General features: G+C 40.2%; 3 protein-coding genes and 1 pseudogene across 4 annotated transcripts; 1 reads left to right on the forward strand and 3 right to left on the reverse strand.

The window, feature by feature from the left end:
* Positions 1-12: 12 nt before the first annotated feature.
* On the forward strand, positions 13-18,552 carry cfap210 (cilia and flagella associated protein 210). 2 transcript variants are annotated; one of them, XM_055878781.1, is made up of 10 exons: positions 13-97; positions 8,476-8,584; positions 11,649-11,854; positions 12,104-12,277; positions 12,405-12,610; positions 12,784-12,940; positions 13,046-13,185; positions 13,334-13,523; positions 13,688-13,852; positions 14,022-18,552. In XM_055878781.1, the coding sequence occupies exons 3-10, from the start codon at positions 11,675-11,677 to the stop codon at positions 14,373-14,375; spliced, it is 1,566 nt and encodes a 521-aa protein (XP_055734756.1). In that variant the 5' UTR covers positions 13-97; positions 8,476-8,584; positions 11,649-11,674; the 3' UTR covers positions 14,376-18,552. The 2 variants fall into 2 exon arrangements, with proteins under 2 accessions (XP_055734756.1, XP_055734755.1); XM_055878780.1 differs by lacking the exons at positions 13-97; positions 8,476-8,584 and adding an exon at positions 10,783-11,442.
* LOC129821290 (kelch-like protein 23) lies at positions 904-2,752 on the reverse strand (annotated as a pseudogene).
* On the reverse strand, positions 3,876-10,139 carry LOC129821288 (D-3-phosphoglycerate dehydrogenase-like). Its single transcript, XM_055878782.1, has 12 exons — positions 9,784-10,139; positions 8,993-9,144; positions 8,793-8,858; positions 7,163-7,217; positions 6,889-6,987; positions 6,661-6,793; positions 6,430-6,578; positions 6,166-6,318; positions 5,273-5,411; positions 4,862-4,989; positions 4,513-4,729; positions 3,876-4,233 (listed from the first exon to the last, which is right to left on the reverse strand). The coding sequence occupies exons 1-12, from the start codon at positions 9,919-9,921 to the stop codon at positions 4,079-4,081; spliced, it is 1,584 nt and encodes a 527-aa protein (XP_055734757.1). The 5' UTR covers positions 9,922-10,139; the 3' UTR covers positions 3,876-4,078.
* Positions 14,916-20,032, reverse strand: LOC129821285 (peptidyl-prolyl cis-trans isomerase G-like). The gene is made up of 13 exons (XM_055878779.1): positions 19,904-20,032; positions 19,413-19,489; positions 19,223-19,297; positions 19,013-19,120; positions 18,871-18,915; positions 18,702-18,789; positions 18,520-18,549; positions 18,234-18,373; positions 17,902-18,091; positions 17,618-17,800; positions 17,444-17,525; positions 17,204-17,349; positions 14,916-16,971 (listed from the first exon to the last, which is right to left on the reverse strand). The coding sequence occupies exons 2-13, from the start codon at positions 19,471-19,473 to the stop codon at positions 15,936-15,938; spliced, it is 2,184 nt and encodes a 727-aa protein (XP_055734754.1). The 5' UTR covers positions 19,474-19,489; positions 19,904-20,032; the 3' UTR covers positions 14,916-15,935.
* Between the last annotated feature and the right edge of the window lie 3,570 nt (positions 20,033-23,602).

The raw sequence follows: 23,602 nt of genomic DNA on the forward strand, positions 1-23,602 counted from the left end.
AGAACATTGAGGGCCAAAACAAATTGATTTCTGCACTGCAGCCAGGGCTACAGCGCCACCTGACTGCTGCGGAAGTACCTTACGGTCAAAGGTTTTGGTAAATATTGTATTTTTATTTACACGTGTTAATTGATGTGTTAGAAAATATTTGGACAGTAGGCAGAATTCACACATCACACTCTACAAAATCAATGAACATACAACCACCACATCTATGTGCATCATCTTGTAGATGGACGTTACATTTATCAAGTAAAATCAGGTGCATGAAGCGCATCAATCAGGCACAAAACAGTTGTTTTAGTTCATTATTTTTTTTTAACATTCAGAATCCGATGTCTCCACATTTGCAAACTGATTATTTGTGCATACCCCAAACCCTAAGATTCAGATGTAAGGTTGATACCCACCTGGTGACATTTGTGCTTCAAGAGTAGAGATTTGTTTAAAAACGGTGCATTTGTGCATATCAGTGCTTTATCAGGTTAACCAGTATAAAAGTACACAAATGGTAGTGTTAAAGTGCATGAGAACCAGTGTGTTAGAAGCCATTCAATGTAAGTGGATTGAAAATTATGTGCTTTTTTTGTAATATTAAACCAGCATCAGTCATTTGTCACTGAACATTTGTTTTTGGCCAAATGGTTATAAAGATGCTCTAAATAATGTAACTTTTTGTATAAAGATTCTTAGCACCTGTCACACATGATCAGTATGGCACAAAGGACTTGCATCCATGGGATTTAGTTGAGGTTTGTTGTAAAAGTACATTGAAAGACACAACACACTGTAAATCCAAATGCAGCCGTGTGTGCTTGCTGGGCTGGGGAGGTTTCCCACAACCTCCCAGGTGTCCAGCTCAGGGTCAAACTTCTCAATGCTCTGCAGATAAGTCCCCTTTGAATAGGAATATCCCCCAGTCACATAGATGTAGCCATTGATCACTACAGCACCACACTCCATCCTCTCCATCATTGACAACTGCCTCCACTCATCTCTCTCTGGATCTCATCCTAGTCTGTCCTCCCAAGTACAGTTTCCTGACTAAATATATTCCATACAAATGAAAATATATGTCCACTTCCTTTGAAATGTGTCATAGCTGGATGAGGAGTTATTGTGACAATGGCCTGATTTTTTTCATAGGTGCTGCCTCCTCTGGATCCATAGTGGCCCCCGGTCACAAATATTGTGCCATTTATGACACAAGCAGTGGCATTTCCTACACCTTTCAAAGAGGAAGCCTTTTATCATGAAGAGTGAACAGCGGAACATATGACAAAACAATAATGATTTCATTAGTACTCAGTGAAATATTTTTCAGGTTATTTGAATGTGCAGAAAACCTTAAATCATTATTTACAGGTCAATGGCTGAGAATCAGTGGCCCAGACAACCATGTAAAATGGACAAATTCAAGACACAATGACAGTGCAATAGAGCAACACAGGCTTACATGTTTGCCTAGGAGTCTTCTCATTGTAACAAACTCCTTTCCGTATAGTTGTTCTATTTATGTTTTCATACTTTGAATCATGTTGGCTGTAGGGAATCATTTATTTTTTAAGGGGTCATAGAATTCAGTCTCAAGTTGTATAGCTCCCCCTCTGTACCCTCCTATAGCATAGATACAGCCATGTCATGCAACAGAACAGTGATACTATCTGGCAGTGATCATGGGGCATCCCTCTGTGCACTTATCGAAATAACATAAATTCAAACTGTGTCGAGGGCTTCAATAGTCTGTTTTATAACCCCGTCACAAATATAGCTCTCATCTGGTCAGTCATATATTTTCCTTGCACCCATATGTTGCTTATTGGATCCCTTGTGGACTTTAGAGTGGATGTCAATAGTTCCCTCTAATAACATACATCCTTGACAGTTTTTTCCTGCTTGTTGAAGTCTCTTTGCAGTTGGTCTTCAAAGCGTGGACAATAAATGACCTTACTTTTCCCTCATTGCCTAGTAAGCACAGTCTCTGTCCATCCAGGGCAGTCTTGAAGTGCATCTCATCCAGCTCAAGATGGATACAACAGAGTAGGCCCTGAATGTGATCAACACGGTTAAGAAAGTCATGGGTGAGCCATTTGACCACAGCATCTAGGAGAACTTCATCGTTCCATACGTTGACTGAACTCAGCCTGTCGTAGTCCACCTCTAAGAACTCCTCCTGTTGTATGAGCATTACCCTTTGTGCTTCCCACTCAGGGCAGATGTGCAGCACAGCAAAAGTGCATTCCCAGGCAGTTGTCCACATCCAGGAAGCGTATAAGGAAGTCCTTGCAAGCAGTCTTCAGAGTTTAACTGTAGGTTTGCTGCCTCCAGCAGGCTCTGTACAGTTGTCTCAGGGATGCTCACCCTGGAAGTGTATATGTAGTTCACCAAAGCACTCAAAGTTCATAATCAATCCCAGTCAGTTTGAAGACGTTGTTTGACCGTGCCTTCATGTCAGCTGTGAACATGACTTTAAAATAAGAGAGGTGAGCTGACAAAGCTGCCTCGTGACAGTGAGAGACTTGTCCTGTGGCACATTGTAGGGTGATCTGTGTGAATGTCACCTATGTAGAATTCTTTCAGCGCATTCAATAGCTCATTCGGCTGGGGGATGCCGCAAAAATCATAAATGTAGCTTAATTTTCCTCTGTCAGACATGGCTAGAAAATGAAGATAATGTCTAGCATTTACTTTCTGGGGTGTTTATTTCTGGTGTCCCATTAATTCAACAAGCCTGACGAGAACATTTGGGGGAAAAGTCTTGCAGCATTAAGGTTAAACAGCTTATATATATATATATATATATATATGGGCGTTCAGTAGTCACACTATTACAGACATAGGCTAAAACATTAGGGCTATTTATATCTATCCACGCATGAGTAGGCTACGAGTACGGGAAATTAAGTATATCATATTCAGCAGCACAACTTCCTATTCCTAAATCACTTGAATCCAATCATTAATCTTCAACGCAACAGTCCCTCGTTCACGCCACCATATAATGGCACGTTCTGTACTAAACCGGCGCTCGCAGTGTTTTTGTTTGAGCGCTCTGACAAGGACTCGCAGACAGTTACCTTAAATTAGCTCAGGACGGTGGCAGCACACCTGTCCGATTTTTTTCTCTCTCCTTGTGTATAATTAGTCGCTGTCTGTTATCCTGCTCCATATTACTCCAGTCAGCTTCCCATATAATAAAGCCAAGCAGACGGCTTTAGTTTATTAGTATTTCAGTTATTTCCTGGACACGCATTCTCCTACCACGGATAATGAGCCTAGACAGCATCGATTCGTACAAGACACGCCAATACCACAAGTGAACCAAACAACGATATGGTTGGCAGCCTATTTAAATTTAATTGGGGAATTCCCCCACTGCAAAGAACCACTTCCCATTCAGTCTCTTTCGTTGCCATGGCAGTTTTAGCCGAATATGGATTTAGATTGCATAGTCTAACACGAGACTGTAGTGTAGTGCCATGAACAAGCTCGACGTCAAACCTTGACTAACAACGATTGTGGTTTACAACCTCACTGCAACTTAGAATCATCTAAGTGATGGAAATTTGACTTCACCCTTCACGGTTTAAAATGTATTAAATATATATTTTTTATATCTAAATTACTAAGAGGCTGGTAGTCAATAACATAGCAGATGTTATCTTTATTGCACCCAAGGGAATACCAAATACTAGTAATAGACTAGTCACCATAGAAACCTAGGATGCACAGCAAATGCATTAGAGTTTATTGGCGAGTTGAGAGGAGTTGTTTTTTTGTTTCCCCATTTCAGCTACCCTCCTTCTGGTGTGTTTACATTGAGAACATTTAGCAAAAACAGGCAAATAGAGAATACAACAAAATATAAACCAGTGTAATAATGTAACACTTTTATTAAAACGCTACATATAACCAGCATCTCTACAATAGAAATGACAGGTGCTTTTTAGTAACTTCTAAGTGTTTGTGTTGTAAGCCAAGAAACCATTTTGATTCATTAAGTAATCAGTGGTTAGATTTTTAGACATTGGAATGCTCTACTGGTCCCTCAGCATTGTAACAATGCTATCACTGCCATTTACACAGAGAGCTGTGCTACTTCTTTCACTAAAGGTTTTAAAGCACCAAGGTCCCCCAATAGAGAGGATAACCCCACACAATACCACTGATCTCCACTACGAGCTGCAGGGGCACTGAATGACTCCATATACACTCCTGCCGTGGCCAGCAAACCTGAGGAAAGAGTGGGAGACAGCCAGTTTAAAATAAATTAAGTTATTCTGGTCATCTGACATTTACAGCTGGAGAGAAGCTTGCTGTCAAGTGCTAGTTAAGTGTAAACACATCCTGATGTGAAAAGGCAGAAAAAGTATGGGTTAAGACTGCATACTGAAAAAAATGTATCATTCAAGTAGCAAAAAAGGGCTATACCTGGCGCTGCATAGAGAGATTATAGCTCCTATGATCTCGATAAGTCAATCATGAGGTTTCAATGTCAAATTATTTTCTCACCGGTTATGGAGGGCATGAGCTGAGGAGAAGCCACAGCCTTTAAGAACAGCAGGTTGCCACTGAGAGAGACAGGCTGTCGGAACACGCTGTGGTTCAGCTCCAACAAGACTAGTGCATCTCCCTGGACCGAACCAGTAGCTCTGTAGCTGGAGCCGTTGACAGAGATCTCAACCTCACATGCACCGTGAGTCAGACCCTCACTGTGATTTCTGGTTACCTGAGATTTAAAAACAGTCAATCTCTGATAAATAATCTTATGTTACTCAAGACAACATTAATAAATTACTCTATTACACAAGTTATTAACAGAATATGACCTTTAGCCAAGTGTCAATGGGGGCCATTTTACCATGATTCCAGATTCCTTGGCCAGGGTCAGTGAATTGACCAGGTTGGGGCAACTCTTGGACACATCAGTAAGTAATCCAACCATTACTGCTGAAGTCATGTAACCAGAGGAACCTTTCAAGCAGTCTCCTAGTTTGTGATAATAACAAAAAGAAACCATGTTCAGTTTGATATACAAGATTATACCACAAGAGGGAGACAAACCAAAGAGCACAACACAACCCGCCCCTAATACCTGTATGCCAGAATGGCTTCCAAAGTCTCCTTTCCAATCACTGATCTGAGAAGACTGGTTATCAAATGTTGACAGGCTTTTCAACAAAATCTTAATCTATCAAGCCTGTTCAGCAGTTTCAGGAAAAATTAAGCAATTGAAGGATATAAGGACAGTCTAATGCCTTGCAGTGCTTACCTTGAGTTGTGATTTGGACTTGGCTGAAGGGCTGTTTAGAGGTGGTGCATGATTTCAGCACAACTCCTATGGCCTCTCCTAGTTTGATCCACTGGTGAGACTCAGGGGAGAATGTGCTTGCCAAAACCTGGGCATTCACCTGTGCACACACACACACACCACATGTAATGTGACCAATCAAATGTGGTTTGCGCTTCATTTTGGAAAGATAATCAAGATCTATTGTATTGAGCTGCATTGTTTTTCCCCATTAAATTTCACAATTAAGGCAACCGGTTTTACAACACTTCATGTAGAAAACAAATTGTGTTGCCAAGTATGACTCAATATTGAATATACATTCTTGCAATGAAACCATCACAATACTTTGAACAGTTGAGGGTTACATTGTTAAAGGTCTGAAAGCATTGTTTTTTTAAACTATAGCAACAGTGAAACCATCAAAGAAAGAACCCATTACAAATCGGTCACCAATAGGCATTTGCTTGACTGTAATATAAAAGTCAAGAACTCATTGTCACGCCCTGATCTGTTTCACCAGTCTGTCTGCACCCAACTCCAGGTGTCACCCCCCCCCCCCCCATTAGTCCCTGGGTATTTATTCCGGTCAAGCAGCGCGTTTTTCCGTGCTCTTTCGAGTCGCTCTTTTGCTAGTCCTCACGTTTTTTTTACCCTTGCCTGCCTCGACTCTGAACCCACCTGTCTGACCATACTGCCTGCCCTGACCTCGAGCATGCCTGCCACTCTGTACCTCCTGAACTCTGACCTTATGATCTTTTACCTGTCCACGACCATTCTCTTGCCTGCCCCTTAGATTACAATAAATATCAGAGACTCGAACCATCTGCCTCCCGTGTCTGCATCTGGGTTTCTTCCTGTGCCCTTATACTCACTGCTCCAACCAGGCCTTTGCCCATCACCATGTCCACAATCTGCAGAGCGATGTCCTGTCCACAGCGTGCCTGGGCCTCCTTTGTACTGGCTCCCAGGTGAGGACAGCTGATCACATTGGGATGGTTCACCAGGGCACGGTTCTCTGGGGGTTCCTGGGAAAGAAGGGAATACCATGATGTTTGTGAATGTCAATACAGGGGTAGACAAGTAATACCAAAATGGAACTTAATGTTTGGGTGGTTTAAGTGATGTGATATTCTTGCCTCAACAAAAACATCAAGGCCAGCCCCTCCACACTGTCCAGACTCCAAAGCTCTGAGGAGAGCATCCTCATCGATGATGCCCCCGCGTGCACAGTTCACGACCTTTACACCTTTCTTGCACTTAGCAAATGAGGTGTCGTTCAGTAGTCCTAGGAGAAACAACTTTACCTCAAGTGGAAAAGCGCTTTTCACCTTCCAGTACTACAACCATGACCCTTCTGCAAAACTCACCAGCTGTAGAAGGCATGAGGGGCGTGTGGACGGTGATGTAATCACACTGGGGCCACAGCTGTTCCAGGGACATCTGCTCCACCCCCCAGGTAGCAGTCACCTCAGGAGGAGTGATTGGATCATAGCCGATGGTCTGTCGAAAGCAAATTCAGTTAGTATGTAGACGATAATACTACAGTACTCAGCTTTGAAAGATTGTTTCTGCTTATCACAGGATTTTGAACTGACCTTCATGCCAAAGGACTGCATTCTGGTGGCAACTTCCTTTCCAATTCTTCCAAGTCCAACTATTCCAAGTATTTTGCCGTACATCTCTGCACCCATGAACTGCGAAATCATTAACACAACTTTGATCCAGGTCCCTGAGGAGCGTGAGACTCCACAGATTTAAAGATCAGATTTGATTAGTGATGAATGGCTGAACACTGGGGTAGACCACGCGACACTAATTGCTTTGTGTGTCAAAATGAAACTCCTAATGAGGTTAGCCAAAATATTCTACCTTTTTACGATCCCAGTTCCCTGCCTTCATGGACATAGCTGCTTGTGGCACATGTCTAGGAAGATAATGATTTTGAATGGAGTTAATCAAACTTTTCTGTAAAAGTATGAGAAGGACAATGCATTCGGAAAGTATTCAGACCTCTTGACTTCTTCCACATTGTTACGTTACATGGATAGAAAAAAATAATCCCTCAATCTACACACAATACAAACAAATGTTAAATTTAAACATCAATATCACATTTAAACAAGTATTCAGACCCTTTACACAGTACTTTGTTGAAGCAACTTGGCAGCGATTACAGCCTGGTTATGGTTATGATGCAACAAGCTTGGCACACCTGTATTTGGAGAGTTTCTCCCATTCTTCTCTGCAGATCCTCTCAAGCTCTGTCAGGTTGGATGAGGAGCGTCGCTGCACAGCCATTTTCAGGTCTCGCCAGAGATTTTAGATTGGGTTCAGGTCCGGGCTCTGGCTGGGCCACTTGTCCCAAAGCCACTCCTGCGTTGTCTTGGCTGTGTGCTTAGGGTCATTGTCCTGTTAGAAGGTGAGCCTTTGCCCCAGTCTGAGGTCCTGAGGAGATTTTCATCAAGGAACTCTGTACTTTGCACCGCTCATCTTTCCCTTGAACCGGACTAGTCTCCTAGTCCCTGCCGCTGAAAAACATCCCCACAGCATGATGCTACCACCACCGTGCTTCACCGTAGGGATGGTGCCAGGTTTCCTCCAAACGAGACGCTTGGCATTCAGGCAAAATAGTGCAATCTTGGTTATATCAGACCAGAGAATCTTGTTTCTCGTGGTCAGAGTCTTCAGGTGCTTTTTGGCAAATTCCAAGCAGGCTGTCATTTGCCTTCTGAGGAGTGCCTTCCGTCTGGCCACTACCATAAAGGCCTGATTGGTGGAGTGCTGCAGAGATGGTTGTCCTTCTAGAAGGTTCTCTCATCTTCACAGAGGAACTCTAGAGCACTGTCAAAGTGACCATCAGGTACTTGGTCCGCTCCCTGACCAAGGCCCTTCTCCCCCAATTGTTCAGTTTGGCCAGGCAGTCAGCTCTAGGAAGAGTCTTGGTGGTTCTAAACTTCTTCCAGTTAAGAATGATTGAGGCCACTGTTCTTGGGGACCTTCAATGCTGCAGCCATTTTTTGGTACCCAGATGTGTGCCACGACAGGTCTCTGAGCTCTACGGACAATTCCTTTGACCTTATGGCTTGGTTTTTGATCTGACATGCACTGTCAACTGTGGGACCTTTATCTAGGACAGGTGTGTGACTTTCCAAATTATGTCTAATCAGTTGAATTTACCACAGGTGGACTCCAATCAAGTTGAAGAAACATCAAGGATTATCAATGGAAACAGGATGCACCTGAGCTCAATTAAGTCTCATAGCAGAGGGTCTGAATACTTATGTAAATAAGGTATGTTTTTTTACATTTTTAATACATTAGCAAAAATGTCTAAACCTGTTTTCGCTGTCATTTTGGGGTATTGTGTGTAGATAAATTTTACATTTTAGAATAATACGTAACAAAATGTGGAAGAAGTCAAGGGGTCAGGATACTTTCTGTATCGTGCAAAGCAATGAAATATGCAGAGGTATTCTGTTTATCTGTTGTAGTGTCTTACCTTGAGAGGCTCATCAAAAGGGTACATGTCAGCTCTGCAGCACTGATAGTGTTGCCACTTGGTGTACTAGAAAATATAATTTACATCATAGTCTAATGTTTAGGGAAAAGCCAGATCTGTGGTGATTTGATTTAAAACAAAACTGCATTGAAACTATACACCGATGCATAAACTCATAACTTATTTCGAATTACACTTACTTCATAACAATGATGCCCTTTTTAGTGGCAGCATCTACATCCACGTTGTCAACACCTGTCCCAGCTCTTCCAATGATTTGGAGGTTACCAGTAGCATTGATGACATCAGCTGTCACCTTTGTTGCAGATCTAACGACAAGGCCATCATAGTCCTGGAGAGGGAATGAACAGGCAAAATGACTTGCATGACAATCATCTGTTGTTCATTGGAGTAGTTTGAAGAAGTTAGTAATGACCTTATAGTTGTAATTTGCGCATGCATCAAACTCAATGAAATTATTGATTTGGTTATTACATGGTGTCTCTAGATTAGCAGCCTTTGGGCTGGTGTAATTGATGTATAGTCCAACTTTTGCAAGTACTAGGTAGAGAAAATAAAAAGCCCCGGTCTAAATGTGATCCTGATGTTAAAATCGGCCAATCGAGGGAAATCTGTAAATCTCTGGCGCAGTTGCATCAGATTCCCAAGAAGGCGGTACTAATGATCGACACCAGAGGATAGGAACACACAAGCAAGACCTTGCTATTTATCATCTAAACTGCAACTGATTTAAATAATATACTGTTTTCTGAAACACAGAAATCGTTGCGTGTTACTTCAGAGACACGAGGTTATTCAACCAATGACATTACATTTAAGTCATTTAGCAGACGCTCTTATCCAGAGCGATATACTTTTTCCGTATTATGTTTGATACCAACTGTGAAATGGTTTTGGTGCACATTTTAGATAGACATCGTGCAACAAAAATGCAATGGATGCAAAATTAGGAAAATATGTAAACCCCTACCTTGATCTCTGCAATCAAGTCATCCTTACTCATGTTTTGCTTCTCCGTAACTTGGATTCCATTTTCTTGCAGGATCTTCTTACAACAAGGATCAACAGTTTCACTGATTAAAATGCGTTTAATAGATATTGGGGCCATTTTGCTGTTCTCAACAGCTGCGGACAATTTCCCAGATGGATGAGTGAACCTTTACGTAAGCTGCTGGTGGACAGACACTGAAAAGTTCTCAATTCAGTTGGTTTTGAATGAACATTTCGGATAAGGACTGCCCCATTCAAAGTAAACCCGCCTCTTCTCATCTCCAGTTTCTGACGTGGATGCTGAAACAACAAGGAGAGGCCATAGATAGAGAAGCATAGATAGGCTACAACAATGGTGGATAAATTAAGATGTCCCACTCAGGCCGTTAACCATTGAAAAAAATTGTCACAGTTCCTGTTTGCTTAAGGGGTGTCACCAATGCATTAGCAGCTAGGTCTGGTCTGCTTAGTTTATTTATATGAACCAGATTTAAACAGCGAGTGAAATGTCTCGCTTCATCTTCAGTCTTTGCTGTAACCACAGAAATTACTTTGATATAACTTATTGGACCAGAAATACGATACAATCATCACCTGGCAATGTTGTACAGTAGTGATACAATTCTGCTGACTGAGTTTAAAATGAAAATGTTATTCAAAACTGAAGAACAATTGAATTTTTGTGCAAGCCTCCCCTTCCTAAACGTGATAAAATTGTAGCTGATTTCTCAAGAATATGAGTTCAAATTTAGTGAGCCAGCTTTCAAAGTCTGTGCTAGTCTAATTGGGGTGTTTGAATGTGTTAAGCCTATCACATGACAGGCCCTTCTCTGTTCATTACCTCGAATAAAGCTCTTGTGTGATACACCACGCCTACTTTTACCGTCTTTCTATGGCTAAGCAGTTAGCCGATCTGTGCACTTAGCCGAAATTATTTATCTAGTGGTCTGTGTATTGTATTGAATACATGTATAGACAATTCAAATAGCTAGATATGTAGACAATCATATGAAATACAATGTAACCATCAACAGAAATGTAAAACAAATGTAATTAATGAAGGAATTTCACAAGCCACATTTCTCCATTAAAAAAAGTTAAGAAAAATATTTGCTGCAACAGCAAAGAAATAATAATCAATCGGAATAACATTACACCAAATAACATCTGAGTAGGCTACAATTCAGAATCCAAAGCCATTCATATTACATCTGTATTGCGTCTAGACAATCTTTGCTTTATTTTCCCGCGTAGAAATGACACTATCTGGTGGGAGACAATGGATTTTTTTTACTTGACAGTGGTTCTTCGATCACTCGTATTCTGATTGGTCTCTGTGTGTTCCCAGGTCTCCGCTCTCCGCAACTGGTCTCGGGCCGCAAAGCGTTGCTAGGATACATTGCAACAAATGTGTCCATCGTTACTGGATACAGTTCTACAGAAAACATTACGTCAAAGGCACATTTTTTACACAACGACGTTGTAAAACTGTCTAGAGACAAGAAAAGTTCCATGTAACTCTCTGTGAGCTCTGAATGCTCTTTTTAGATTCATACGATTGAAACCAAAATACATTCAGACCAAATGGAAACTGCGACTGTTGTCCGGTATGGTCGAAGGAGTGGGTCCAGCAAAACAAGTGTGTTTGACTACTTGCATAGCCTATTCGTTTATTTGCTCTCTTGACGCATGTATGGGTTTGTAACGTTACTGTAGTGTAGCTAATATTGCATATTTTGCTCGGTGTAAAAATGTTTACGCAAAATCTATGCATAGCCTACCACAGCATAACATTGTTATACCATAAGCAGTTTTTTCTCTCCATTTCATTTCTTCTATTATCAGCGCTAGCAGTTGAGGGGACAAAAGCAATGCAACCACCAGATCTTCGACAAGTCACTGTTTTGCCCAAAGCCGAATGGCTCCGAATTCAAGGTAGTTTGAATCAAGGGAATAAATACAACGAGAGTCTAAAGGAAGCAACCAAACAACGAGAAGCTATGCACCTGAGGTCCAAGGAGGTGGTGAAATTCTGGTCTAACACAATAGCTGTAAGTATCTTTGTTAGTTTGTTTTCACCATAATGCATAATGGTATCTATTATTCATGTCTTACTCTGTGCATGTGCACACAGGCAGCCTCAGGATCACAGTCTCATACAAAACATTAGGCAAAAGAATAATAAAAGGGGATACCTAGAGAGTTGTACAACTCTAAGCTTAAACTGAAATGTGTCTTCTGCATTTAACCCAATCCCTCTACACAACCCACTTGAGTAAAATGTGCCATTCACTTCATAGGGACAAAGACAAAAGAAACTGGAGGCAAAGAGGATTCGGGAGGAACTTGAAGAAGAGGAGAAGAAACAGATGGATATTGAGGAGGCTAAATATCAGGCGCAAAAGAGGAAAGAAGCTATTGAAAAGGCCAAAACTCAACAGTACTACGAGACTGATCGTGTGAAAGGATTTCATGTTTGTATTGCTTATAAGTTAAAATTGTCTTCAGCAATTATTTTTTTAATCTGAAGACGTGCTGTGTTCTTTATAATGTGCACATCTGAGTTAAATTGAATAAATGCAATATTGTTATTTCTTCCAGAGTGCACTCTTGCTGACAGAGGTCCTGAAGGAAAGGGAGGCCCAGATAGAACTGAAGCAGAGAAAGCAGGATACCTCCAAAGATGTGGACAAGGAAATCATGGATATCATTAAGCGTAGAGAGGATGAAGCTTTGCAAAAGGAGCAGCAGAAAGCTTTGCAGAGGAAGCTTGACAGCCAGGCCACAGCAGAAGACTTAAAACAGCAGTAAGTCTCACTGAAACCTAACAACCTGGCAGCAGTTATCAAAATTGAATATCTATACCACATACTACCATATACTCTACCATGGAGTCAAATTAATTTAAATGTAGTCCAAATAGAATAGACTGAATGCTCTCAATGGTTTAGTATGATGAATGGTATCTTCCCCCTATTAGGGCAAAAGAACATGAGATGAATAGAGAACGGGAGAAACTGGAAAACAAGGAAGAGGCAGAGGAACTCCAGCGACTAAAAGAGCTTTTTCTGTGGGAGCAATGCATGCAGGAGCAAAAGAAAGAGGAGCAGAAGAGAAATACCATGAAAGCTCACATGGTAAGGTATTTGGATGTTATCAATGTTCAAATGTCACACTCACTAGAGCAATATTGCACAAGATTCATGGGGGTGTGTTAATTAATCCTGCATTTGTATTTAAAGGAGCATCTCTCTAACAGAGATATCATTAGAGCAATAGAGGCACAAAAGCAAGAGATGGAGGAGGAGCGCAGGAGGCTTTTTGCAAATGCAAAACAGAAAATGGGGAAGTTGAGGAAAGACAAAGAGGAAGAGATGTTCAGGTAAGTAGACATATTAGGAGAAAGTAAACAGTTCCAGAAAACATTTGAAGTCCCACAATAAGAAATTAGTATAGCTGTGGCATCACTAGTCAACAGGAATCTTACAATTCTGGAAGTCTCATGGACATAAGCCTTTTTCCCTCCTAAGAGAGGTCCAAATGCACAGGGAGGGGATCATGAAAAAAACAGCTGCAAAACAGCAGGAGCAGATGGACAATGAGGAACTCATCGCCAAGGCTATTGCTCAACGGGATGCCAGACAGGCACAGCAGCAGAAGGAGAAAGATGACAAGAGGATGGCTATGCTGAACTCAATTGCCTCACACAGAGAAGCCATGGTATAGCATGTGCACCCTACCACAAGCAACGGGACAATCGGGAGCTCAAAATATTATTCTCACAAAATTAAACTCAGAGTTAATATTTATCAATGAATATGCCGGCCTATATGTTACAAAAAAATGACTTATCACAATGACACTGGCTTCATTTTTTTCTTCAGAAAGAAGAACAGGAGCAGAAGAAAAGAGAACACAATGAGAGAGCCATTGACATGCTTTATGCCAAGAAAGAAGCGGACAGAATATTTATTGAAAAACAACACCTGAAGGCACTGAAAATAAAAGAGGATGGAAGAACTTTACAAGACGTCTACATTCATCAAATGGTAAGCTTGGATTTGATTTGCACTTTGCCTTTCCATGATTAGAATTCTTGATCATTTTTGGTATGTCAACTATTTTCACAATGACAAGTAGTGGAATGTGTCAGCAACAGCAACACTTCTAATGAAGCAACATAAGATTTCATTTAACATTTGAAATCTTGCTGTTTAGGCTGAAAGACGTGCCAAGGAACAGCACATAAGAAAGCAACAACAGGACTTTGAGACCAAAAATGCAGAGCTCATTGCTGTGGAGGAGAAGCAGTTCCAGCAGTATGCAAAGAATGTGATCGATACATCCACCGAGGCCAAGAAAAATATTCACCCACTCCGCAAAGCTGCCAGGAAGGGAATTGGAGGTGGTCTTGGCCACATCTTTGGAGGAGTGAGACCAAGTTACTTGGTTCAAGATGACACTGGTGCCCAGATGCCCAATTACGTCGGCAGTAGATCTCAGGACGTCAAAGAGCTGAATGAGACATGTGATATTCAGCAATCCAAGAAAAGACTTGGATTCACATGGTAAACGTCTGTTGAAAAGAGTAACATGGTCAGGTGAAGCGTGATTAGAAAAACAATAAACCAATGGAATTCAGCATTTCCTAAGCATTTATGATATACTCCCATTTTGTAATTTATTTCACTCAAAAAACCCACACTTGATAGGCAAGTTCTTGACTGACCTAGTGGGATGATTGCAGTCTTTTCAGCGCTCAAAGATGATTCATCTCAGAAATATGGAAATGTAATGTCTCTGAAATTAGATTTTTAGTTTTGTTATTTTACATAATATACATACACACAATTCAATCAAAACTAGTGCACAAATTGGGAAACAATGTTGATCATTAAAAGCCTGGTCCTAGATCTGTACCTACATGACAAAGATAGTCAAGAGTTGGCTAAAGCACAGATCTGGGACCAGGATATATAGTTCGGTTTCATTTCAATACATATGATTCACCCAGATTAAAATGTGACGTGTCAATGTTATCTTTATATCTATTGTATCAGTTGTCACTCTTCTGTGAAACATTATAATAAACAATCTATAGGCAATAAAACAAACATTTTAACCATATCCTTTTATTTTAAAACATGGTTCATTGGGGAATATTGAATTCAGACCGTTTTTACAAAGCCAGTGGTTTTCATTTATATTTTAGAGGAAAGTCATGCCCAGGAATTTAACACCTAGTATGAACTAACATGGAACTTCACAGCAATGTATTTACACATTGCTCTGGTGAGGAATTTTAAACGTTTTGAAAGATGTAATGGGTGAAAATCTGAACATAAAATAAAAATAAAAATGGATACAATTATACAAAAGTAATTTGAGACTGAGGTCAAGAAAAAAGTTCTGGTTCCCTGAAACAGGTAAAAAAAGAAGAAGAACTAAACGGTATACGCATCTAACACCCCAATCATTTCACAAAATGTCTGCACTCTTACCTGCCTTTCAAGTCAAATTGAGCCTTCTCTGACATCTCCACTTAAATATCAGAGAAAATACTAAAAAGGAAAGGTCTTTTTTTTTTACAAAACCATTTTATATGTTGAACTTACAATATGTTCTGTCACAATGAGACTGTTGGTAATTTAAACAATCAAAATGTTGAAAATAACAATATGATTAGTCATACATGTAATATTACTTGAGTCAGGCATATAGCCCAGAAAGACAAACTCATCCCTTCCATTATAATTATCACAATGGAAATACGTCCCCTCAGTACGAGACCAGACTGTAAGAGAACATTTTTAATAAAACCTGACAAAAATGTTCCTTCCAACACTTACCTGTTCAGTCACTTCCTTACTCGATCATTAATAAACATTACATTCCCAACATTTGTCAAATTAGTCTGACAGCGGGAAAAAAATAACTAAAACTTAAAATGGCTTTTAGCCGCTGTCAAATCTTATGAAATCTTAATTTGTACAAATATTCCAGAATTGTGTCTGTTGTGATATCTAACAAGTGTCTAAAATAGGTCTACAGCAGAACCTCACACATTATTAGGCATCAGCGCATTAATTTATATGTTCAAGGATGGACAGGAATGAACATTTAGTGGACTAATCAGTCATCAGAACTTGAGCTGGAGCTGTACTTCTTTTTCTTGCTGTGGTTTTTATCCTTCTCTTGGCTCTTTGACTTTTGATTCCGCTCAGGGTTTTTCCCTGCATCTTTGGACTTGTGAGAGGACTCTTTTTCTGGGCTGCCATCCCTTTTCTTCTTGGAGATGGGGCTCTTTCTACTTCTGTCCTTTCCTTTATTCTCTGAGTTGCTGCTCTTGGACCGCCTTCGTCTGTGAGTGTCTTCACTGTCTTTGTTCTTCCTCTGATGAGATGAACCGTCTTTGCTATGGTCTCTATTGTTGCTCTTACTCCTGGAGCGCCTGCCTCTACGCGAGTCCCTGCTCTTATTCTTGTCTGGACTCCTTGTCCGTTCTCTGCTCTTGGATCTACCTCTCCTCTTGTCCTCCCTCTCTCTGTGATGCTGTCTTTCCATGCTCTTACTGCGCTCCCTACCTCGCTCTCTGTCCCGTGCTTGCTCTTTGTCTCGAGATGAGGCACGTCTCCCCCTGTCCCTGCTTCTGCTGTTAGATTGGTTTCGGTTCTTTCCAGAGTTCCTCTCCTTGCTTCTAGACTTTGTCCTCAGCTTCTCACCATTTCTTCCTTTTGTCTCCTTTCTGTTCTTAATGTCAGCCTCAGTGGGTTTAGCGCGTTCTTTACTTCTATCACAGTCTTGAGTTCCAGACTCTGTGGCTCTCTCTTTATTTAGGTTTCTGTCCTTGCTTCTTGAGCGGCCCCTCTTATCATCACCTTTGCCATGTTTCTGATCCCTCTCTCTGCTTTTGGACCTACAACTTTTCTCTTTGCTCCTACTGCAGCTTCGAGATTTGGCCTTCTTTGCCTTGTGTTTGTTATGCTTGTCTTCAGTTTTATTAGGGTCCTTTTCTTTGCTCTTGGATCTATGAGAGCGACCTTTCTTCTCCTTCTCTCTGTTTTGACTGGAGTTTTCAGCAGTGTTTTCATGCTTGGTTTCAGAAGTCTTCCTCCCTCTTCCTCTTGGAGCTTTGCCACTCTCATTCCTGACCTCTGTCATGTCACCCCTACAACAAAAATACAGAGACAAGTCACCCCCACAGCAAACACAGAATCCAAGTTAACTCTTTGAATAAAACTTAAATAACTGGCCCTTGGCTGATGATCCCTTTTGACAATAGGAGAAATTAGGAAATACTTGAGAAGCCATGTAATTAGACCAGGCTGTTAAAGGTAAAATCAGCTTATCAGTCCAGCACTCACTGTCCAAATATTAACAATAAAAAAGGTAAGACTTACTTGTCACCCTTGATCCAGCGGTCTCCACTGGATGCTCTTGGTGCCCTTTGTACACGCTGCATCTCCTGGCGCCAGTGTGGAGGAGTCTCGCTGTGTCGGAAACGATCCCTTGACCTTGACCTGGAGTGTGACGGAGTTCGGTACCGCTGCAAGTAAAAGATTAAATTGACATTCACTTTCTAGATCCTTGTTTTGCAGAAATGGTATGATAGTACTGTACTTGTTTGATAGTGCACTTACTCTTGGACCTCTGCCTTTAATCGTCCTGCCTGATCTTGTCATCAGAAGTCTCCTCTTAAATGCTGACTGACAATTAAACATTCTGCAACAAAACAAAAAGGTATCTAATTGAATATAGCTCCCAGTTGTAAAGATTCAGAATGAAATGTTGTTCTGTCTTGTCCATGAACTCACCTCTCCCTAGGCTTTTCCCTCTCCCTAGCCTTTTCCCTCTCCTTTCCAGCATTAGCCTCTTCTTTTTGCTGCTGAGGACTTCTCCTCATAAGGAACTTATTTTCTGGGATAGGAGGGATTTCCTCTGGTCGTACCGTAGACGTAACCTCTTCCTCTTTCTCATCACCACTGCCGGGCTCAGACCTACAGACATTACAGACCAGACTTCAAACCTATGCTTTAATGAAGGTGGTTGTGGGAGTTATCATGCTATGAAGCACATTAAAACAGTTTTCAGTACAAACCCTTTCTTATCTTTCTTCTTCTGTTTCTTGTCCTTCTTCTTGGACTCTTTCTTGCGCCTCTTCTTCCGTTTCTTGGATTCTTTATCAGAGTCACTCGCAGATTCAGAAGAGGCATCAGAACTGTCAGAGTCACTTGAGCTGTCGCTGCCACTGGAAATGGCCTTTTGTCTTCTCTTCTCTTCTTTTTTTGCTGTAAATAGTAGAGGACACTTAATGAGCGCTAAGGATACCTTTAAAAGCTGTGATCCTGACGATAAGACAGTCCAAGACCTACAATCTAAAGCAATAACAAGCTTAAAACAATCTGCCAAATTTTTTGGAATCCTACAAACCTTTCGATTTTGGAATGAGCTCGCCACAGTTCATAACTTTCACCTCAGAGTATGGTCTACTGCCGGCATCTGTCTTTTGACTCTCCATTGTCTGAACGACCTCTTGTCCAGAGATCACTTGGCCAAAAACCACATGTACACTAGAATAAAATAAGCAAGTTATGACAGGTGATAACAACAAAGAACAGATCACCATTTATATAACATGCTCTTATTATCAAAAGACAATTCAAGCAGATACAAATGGTCAACTAAGTTGCAATACTTGTACAAATGTTATACTTACCCATCCAAGTGTGGTGTGGGTTTTGTTGTTCTGTAGACCAATAAAAAAAATGGAGCAGAAGATTACAATGAGAGTAAAACATATTTTTGTAAGTTAGGTTCACTCAAGATGCTAGGTTCACGAATGAATGACCAACTGATTCTAGCGAGGCCAATTAAAAATGTAAACATTGATAGACTTACATGAAAAACTGTGATCCATTGGTATCTTTGCCCCTGTTTGCCATTGACAGGAGGTACTCCTTGTTATGTTTGACAGAGAAGCTTTCATCTGAGATACAGACATGACATTAGTTCTTTAGGATGGTTTTGATTAGAATATTTAACAAAATTATCTGTAAAATAGTCCTACCTTCAAAGAATCCTCCATAGATAGATTCCCCTCCCTTTCCATTGCCTGATTTACAGAAGGAATATAGATATTAGAACATCATCAACAACAAAAAACATTTCCACTGTTGTCTTTGGTTAAGGCTAAGGCATATTTCATATACCTTCACTGAAGTCTCCTCCTTGAATCATGAAGTCCTTCACAATTCTGTGGAATAGGCATCCTTTGTAATGCAGAGGTTTTTGTGTACCTTTTCCAATTCCTTTCTCGCCTACACAGAAAGCAATGTTTAAGTCAAAACAGAGATGACAATATGTACAGAATCTAAAGATGGTACACTAATGTCAGACCAAGGCAAGAAAAAGTAAATTACCTGTGCAGAGGCATCGAAAGTTCTCACATGTTTTGGGACAGACATCAGAAAACAATTCTACCACAACTCTGCCAACTGCAAAATAAACCATGTTCATGTCAGTGCATATTTTAGTAAAGCGTCTCTAGCTAAATTTCAGAGATATGATAAACGGGATGGTTAGACCAAATGAAAACCTAAGCCTTCTTACCCAGCACGTTACTGATGCCAATGTCAAAGAAGCAGCGTGGACGCTGAACCTTGATTCCCATGATCAAACTTCTATTGCTGAAACAAGTTTTTTTTTGCTGTTAGTTAGCTAGTTAGCGTAGGCCGCTAGTTGTTTACAAATACAACCATACTACAGGCTAATATAGCGTATTAGCCAATTAATTTGCAGAAAAACCAGGCTGCGCAAAATCTGGGCAAGATAAATAAAATAAAAACTAGTTAGCTTTATCAACATGAATGAATAACGTTAATATTTAGTTAGAGTAAACACAATGCAAACTGAAATGTCCACGCTAACTAGCAAGCTTGCTAGGGAATTACTTGTGCTCATGCGGATTGTGGCCTGCTAGCTAACAGTAGTAGCTCGCTAACGTTATTAACTGTTTGATAGATTTCAGTCTTCCCTTTCATTCAACGTTATTTAAAATTGACATAATTTACAATAGCGTAGACATAATAGAGTTGACCTACACAAATTAGCTCAATTGGCCAATATCTCACGGTAGTTATTCTCAACAAGGTGAAATCGAGTTTCATTTAGCTACCGCTTCTTCCACAATGTTTTCTAAAGATGGCGCGACGGGAAACGTCAAAGCATTTTGGGTAAAAAAGATGCGCAGAAGACGACATTTCACGCCTGCGGACAGTCTACTGGTACATCTGGCTGGTTTTGGGTGTTATGATGATTGCTTATAACACTAAAAACGAACATTTTTCTTCAGTTATTGTTTACCTGCTGCCTGTGTAGGGTACATACAATATAGACTACTAGGGGAGAAAATGATTACATGTAATTTAAAGAGGGACTTGATCATGGATTACGGTAAAATTTCACAGACACAACAACGAGACAGATATTTCACCGGATGCAGTGGCTTCAATTTTATGTTACTTTGTAACTATAACATTGATAAGATTCCTACAAAATGATCTACTTTTCATAGACAAGTATTCTTAGCGTGGTCGTTAATATATAAGCATAATTAGGTATTTCATTTGGAACAATAAGGATATTTTGTATAGAAACAAGTCTTTATTTTTTAAGAACTGGTTCAATAATCATATCCTGCTGGCGAGTTAACTTTTTAATGCAGAATGATTGTTACTCAATTATGAGGAATGTTTATCTCGTTACAATATCCCTGTTACCAGTAGAGAGTTCGCCATAGTCTTTGATGCTATTTCATCTGGAACTCTCATGTTGTTTAGAGGTGTAACAGACTTACCCTCACTTAATCCAATTGACTCTCCAATAGGAAAAATGTGTTTCTCCTTGCTCCCTCAGAACAACAGATATATAAGGTGCTTTATTTCAAAGGGATATTGTATCCATTCCTTTTGTCACAACTTACTGGAATACATTTGCCAATAATATATGTTGGGGAAAAGTCTGGTTATTACCACACATATACCTGCTTGTTAACAGGGTCAAAGAGGTCTCTTTCAGAAAGATCCATAAGTATTACCCTGCGAATCATTACCTGAAGAAACTCAAAAAATACATGAACATTAACTGTACTTTTTGTGTTGAGCATCCAGAAACAGTTTAGCATTTATTTTAGCATTGTCTACATGTAAAGAAATTATGTTAAGATATTCATAGTTTTATAATTGTTCATATTCTTGATGACTTTTGTTTTTTATGGAAGAATGTGCTGCTCGGTTTCCTTAACTATAATAAGGGGGGGGGGGGGGGGGATGGCAAAATGTCATATTCATCAATATAAATACAATAAAAAAAACACTCTTCCGTGTTTTCTATAAGGAATTCGAGCAGTACATTAAGACCATTCTACATTCTTCGAATAAGAAAGCTGTTAAAACAATCAATATGTGTGTTTTTTTAAGTCTTTGTATAATCTGTAATTTGTTGTACCTTAGCATATGTTATCATTGTTTGTTTGTATACTTCTTGTGTGTATACTGTTTTTTCTGCAATAAAATAAATAAAATTACATTTAAAAAATTCACTGGATGCATAAATGTGAAGCTTTCGTTTGGTGTTTCCACTCATTACCACATGGTAGTGAGAGGGGTAGTGGGAAGCCCAGTGAGAGAAGCTGGAATGAGATGGTTTTGGCTTAAATTCTGCAAATTTTCTCATCGGCGAAACCTTTGATCTCAATACAGTTTTCTGTTCCCAAAACTAGAATCTTTTAAGAACTGTCACGTTCCTGACCTGTTTTCTGTTGTTTTGTATGTGTGTGATGGTCAGGGCGTGAGTTTTGGGTGGGCAGTCTATGTTTTCCGTTTCTATGTTGGTTTTGGGTTGCCTGGTATGGCTCTTAATTAGAGGCAGGTGTTTTGCGTTTTCCTCTAATTGAGAGTCATATTAAGGTAGGAGGTTCTCACTGTTTGTTTGTGGGTGATTGTCGCTGTGTCTGTGTATTTTGCACCACACGGTACTGTCTCGTCTCGGTCGTTCCTGTTTATTGTGTTCCTCGTTTCATGTAAGTTCATAGTTTAGGTCTGTCTAGTTCGTTTTTGTTATTTTGTAAATCATTCAAGTGTATTTTGTTTCGTATTTTTCCGTCTTGTCATTAAAACATTATGTATTCATCACCCGCTGCGCCTTGGTCAACTCACTCACCGAAAGAGAGCCGTTACAAGAACAGAGTGGACTAAGTTTTGCAGTCTTTACTCTTTGCCAAAAATTGCGTTGATTAGGAGTGCAAAGGCGAATTTAGTTATGGCACACATGCATTTCACAGAGTAGGTGTTCATGAATGAAACTATGCAAATGTATGCTAATTCACAATTTGATCAAACAGAAACGAAAATAGATTTACACCAGTCAACACTTTGAACACACAGACATTGCGTTTTGGTACACCATAATTACTTTAATTTCCAATGAAACGCTGCGTTTGCCTTGCAGCATTGCGTTGCAGTTCGTTCTGTGTGAAACTGTATGTGTAAATGGCTTGACAGAAATGGTTTCAGAAGGTGAATGTTGAACTTTTGTTGCATACATTTCCAGATGATGCTGCATACTATTTTGCGCAAAATGCACAGTCGGTGTGGTCGAAGCTTAACGCTTAAACAGCTAGATGTTTTCGTAACAGGACGGACGTTGACATTGTCCTGTCCTTACGTGAATAGCATGACACGCTTTTATAATTGTCACTGCTAAGGCTAGCCGACTAAACTCAACTCTATGATTTACGATGAAGTTGGGAGCGAATAGTGTGGGCGAATTGGAGCTTGTTAATAAAACGTTTACTGTTGACAGGAGAACAAGAGGAGACAATAGGACGAGGTGGATAATTTTATAATAAGGCCGTTTAATTACATGTAAAGATATCTTTAGTAAAATCTTGCAGCAAGGCTCTTCCAGTCTGACTCCTAGTGAATCGTCCGGGAAAGAGGCAGTTTCCAGAAATGTTCAGTACTATATAGACAAGCAAAGTAGGTAGATCTGCGAGTCCGGCCTTCCGGTTGGTCGATCTGGGTCTTGGGTAGTCCTGATCAGGCCTGGTGTCCACGTTCCATTGGTTCCTGAGAGTTCTTTGTCCTGAGGTCCAACCATGGGTTGGGTGTGTCTGTGGTTATTATGGGGGAGGGGAATTATGTGTGTCTATAGTTGGTGTCTTAAGTCCAGCATATATCCAAGAGAAATGAGGAGTATGTGTGTTTTTGTATAATATGGCTTATGTTGAAGTGTAGTTATTGCTAGTTTCCAGTCTCTATTTCAATTTCTTACAAATCCCTCTCTTCACGTCTCACAAGAGACGTGACATAAAAGTATAAAAAGACAAAGCTAAGGGATAAAATTTGTCAGAAGACAAATTTTTGATTCCCTCTCTTCACGTCTCACAAGAGACGTGACATAAAAGTATGGAAAGACAAAGCTAAGGGATAAAATTTGTCAGAAGACAAATTTTTGATTCCCTCTCTTCACGTCTCACAAGAGACGTGACATAAAAGTATAAAAAGACAAAGCTAAGGGATAAAATTTGTCAGAAGACAAATTTTTAATTCCCTCTCTTCACGTCTCACAAGAGACGTGACATAGAAGTATCTTAGTCCTCAAATAGATAGACAGGTCCAGCTTCCCCATCCTCAAGCAATGGGAACATTTGGGCCCTTTCCTGATTAGGGTCTATGGCTGCAGTTATTACAAGAATGGCCGCAAAAACAGAAATTGATACTAGGATAGAGGAAACCAGC

This window comes from Salvelinus fontinalis, chromosome 23, assembly GCF_029448725.1.
Source record: "Salvelinus fontinalis isolate EN_2023a chromosome 23, ASM2944872v1, whole genome shotgun sequence".
NCBI lineage: Eukaryota > Metazoa > Chordata > Actinopteri > Salmoniformes > Salmonidae > Salvelinus > Salvelinus fontinalis.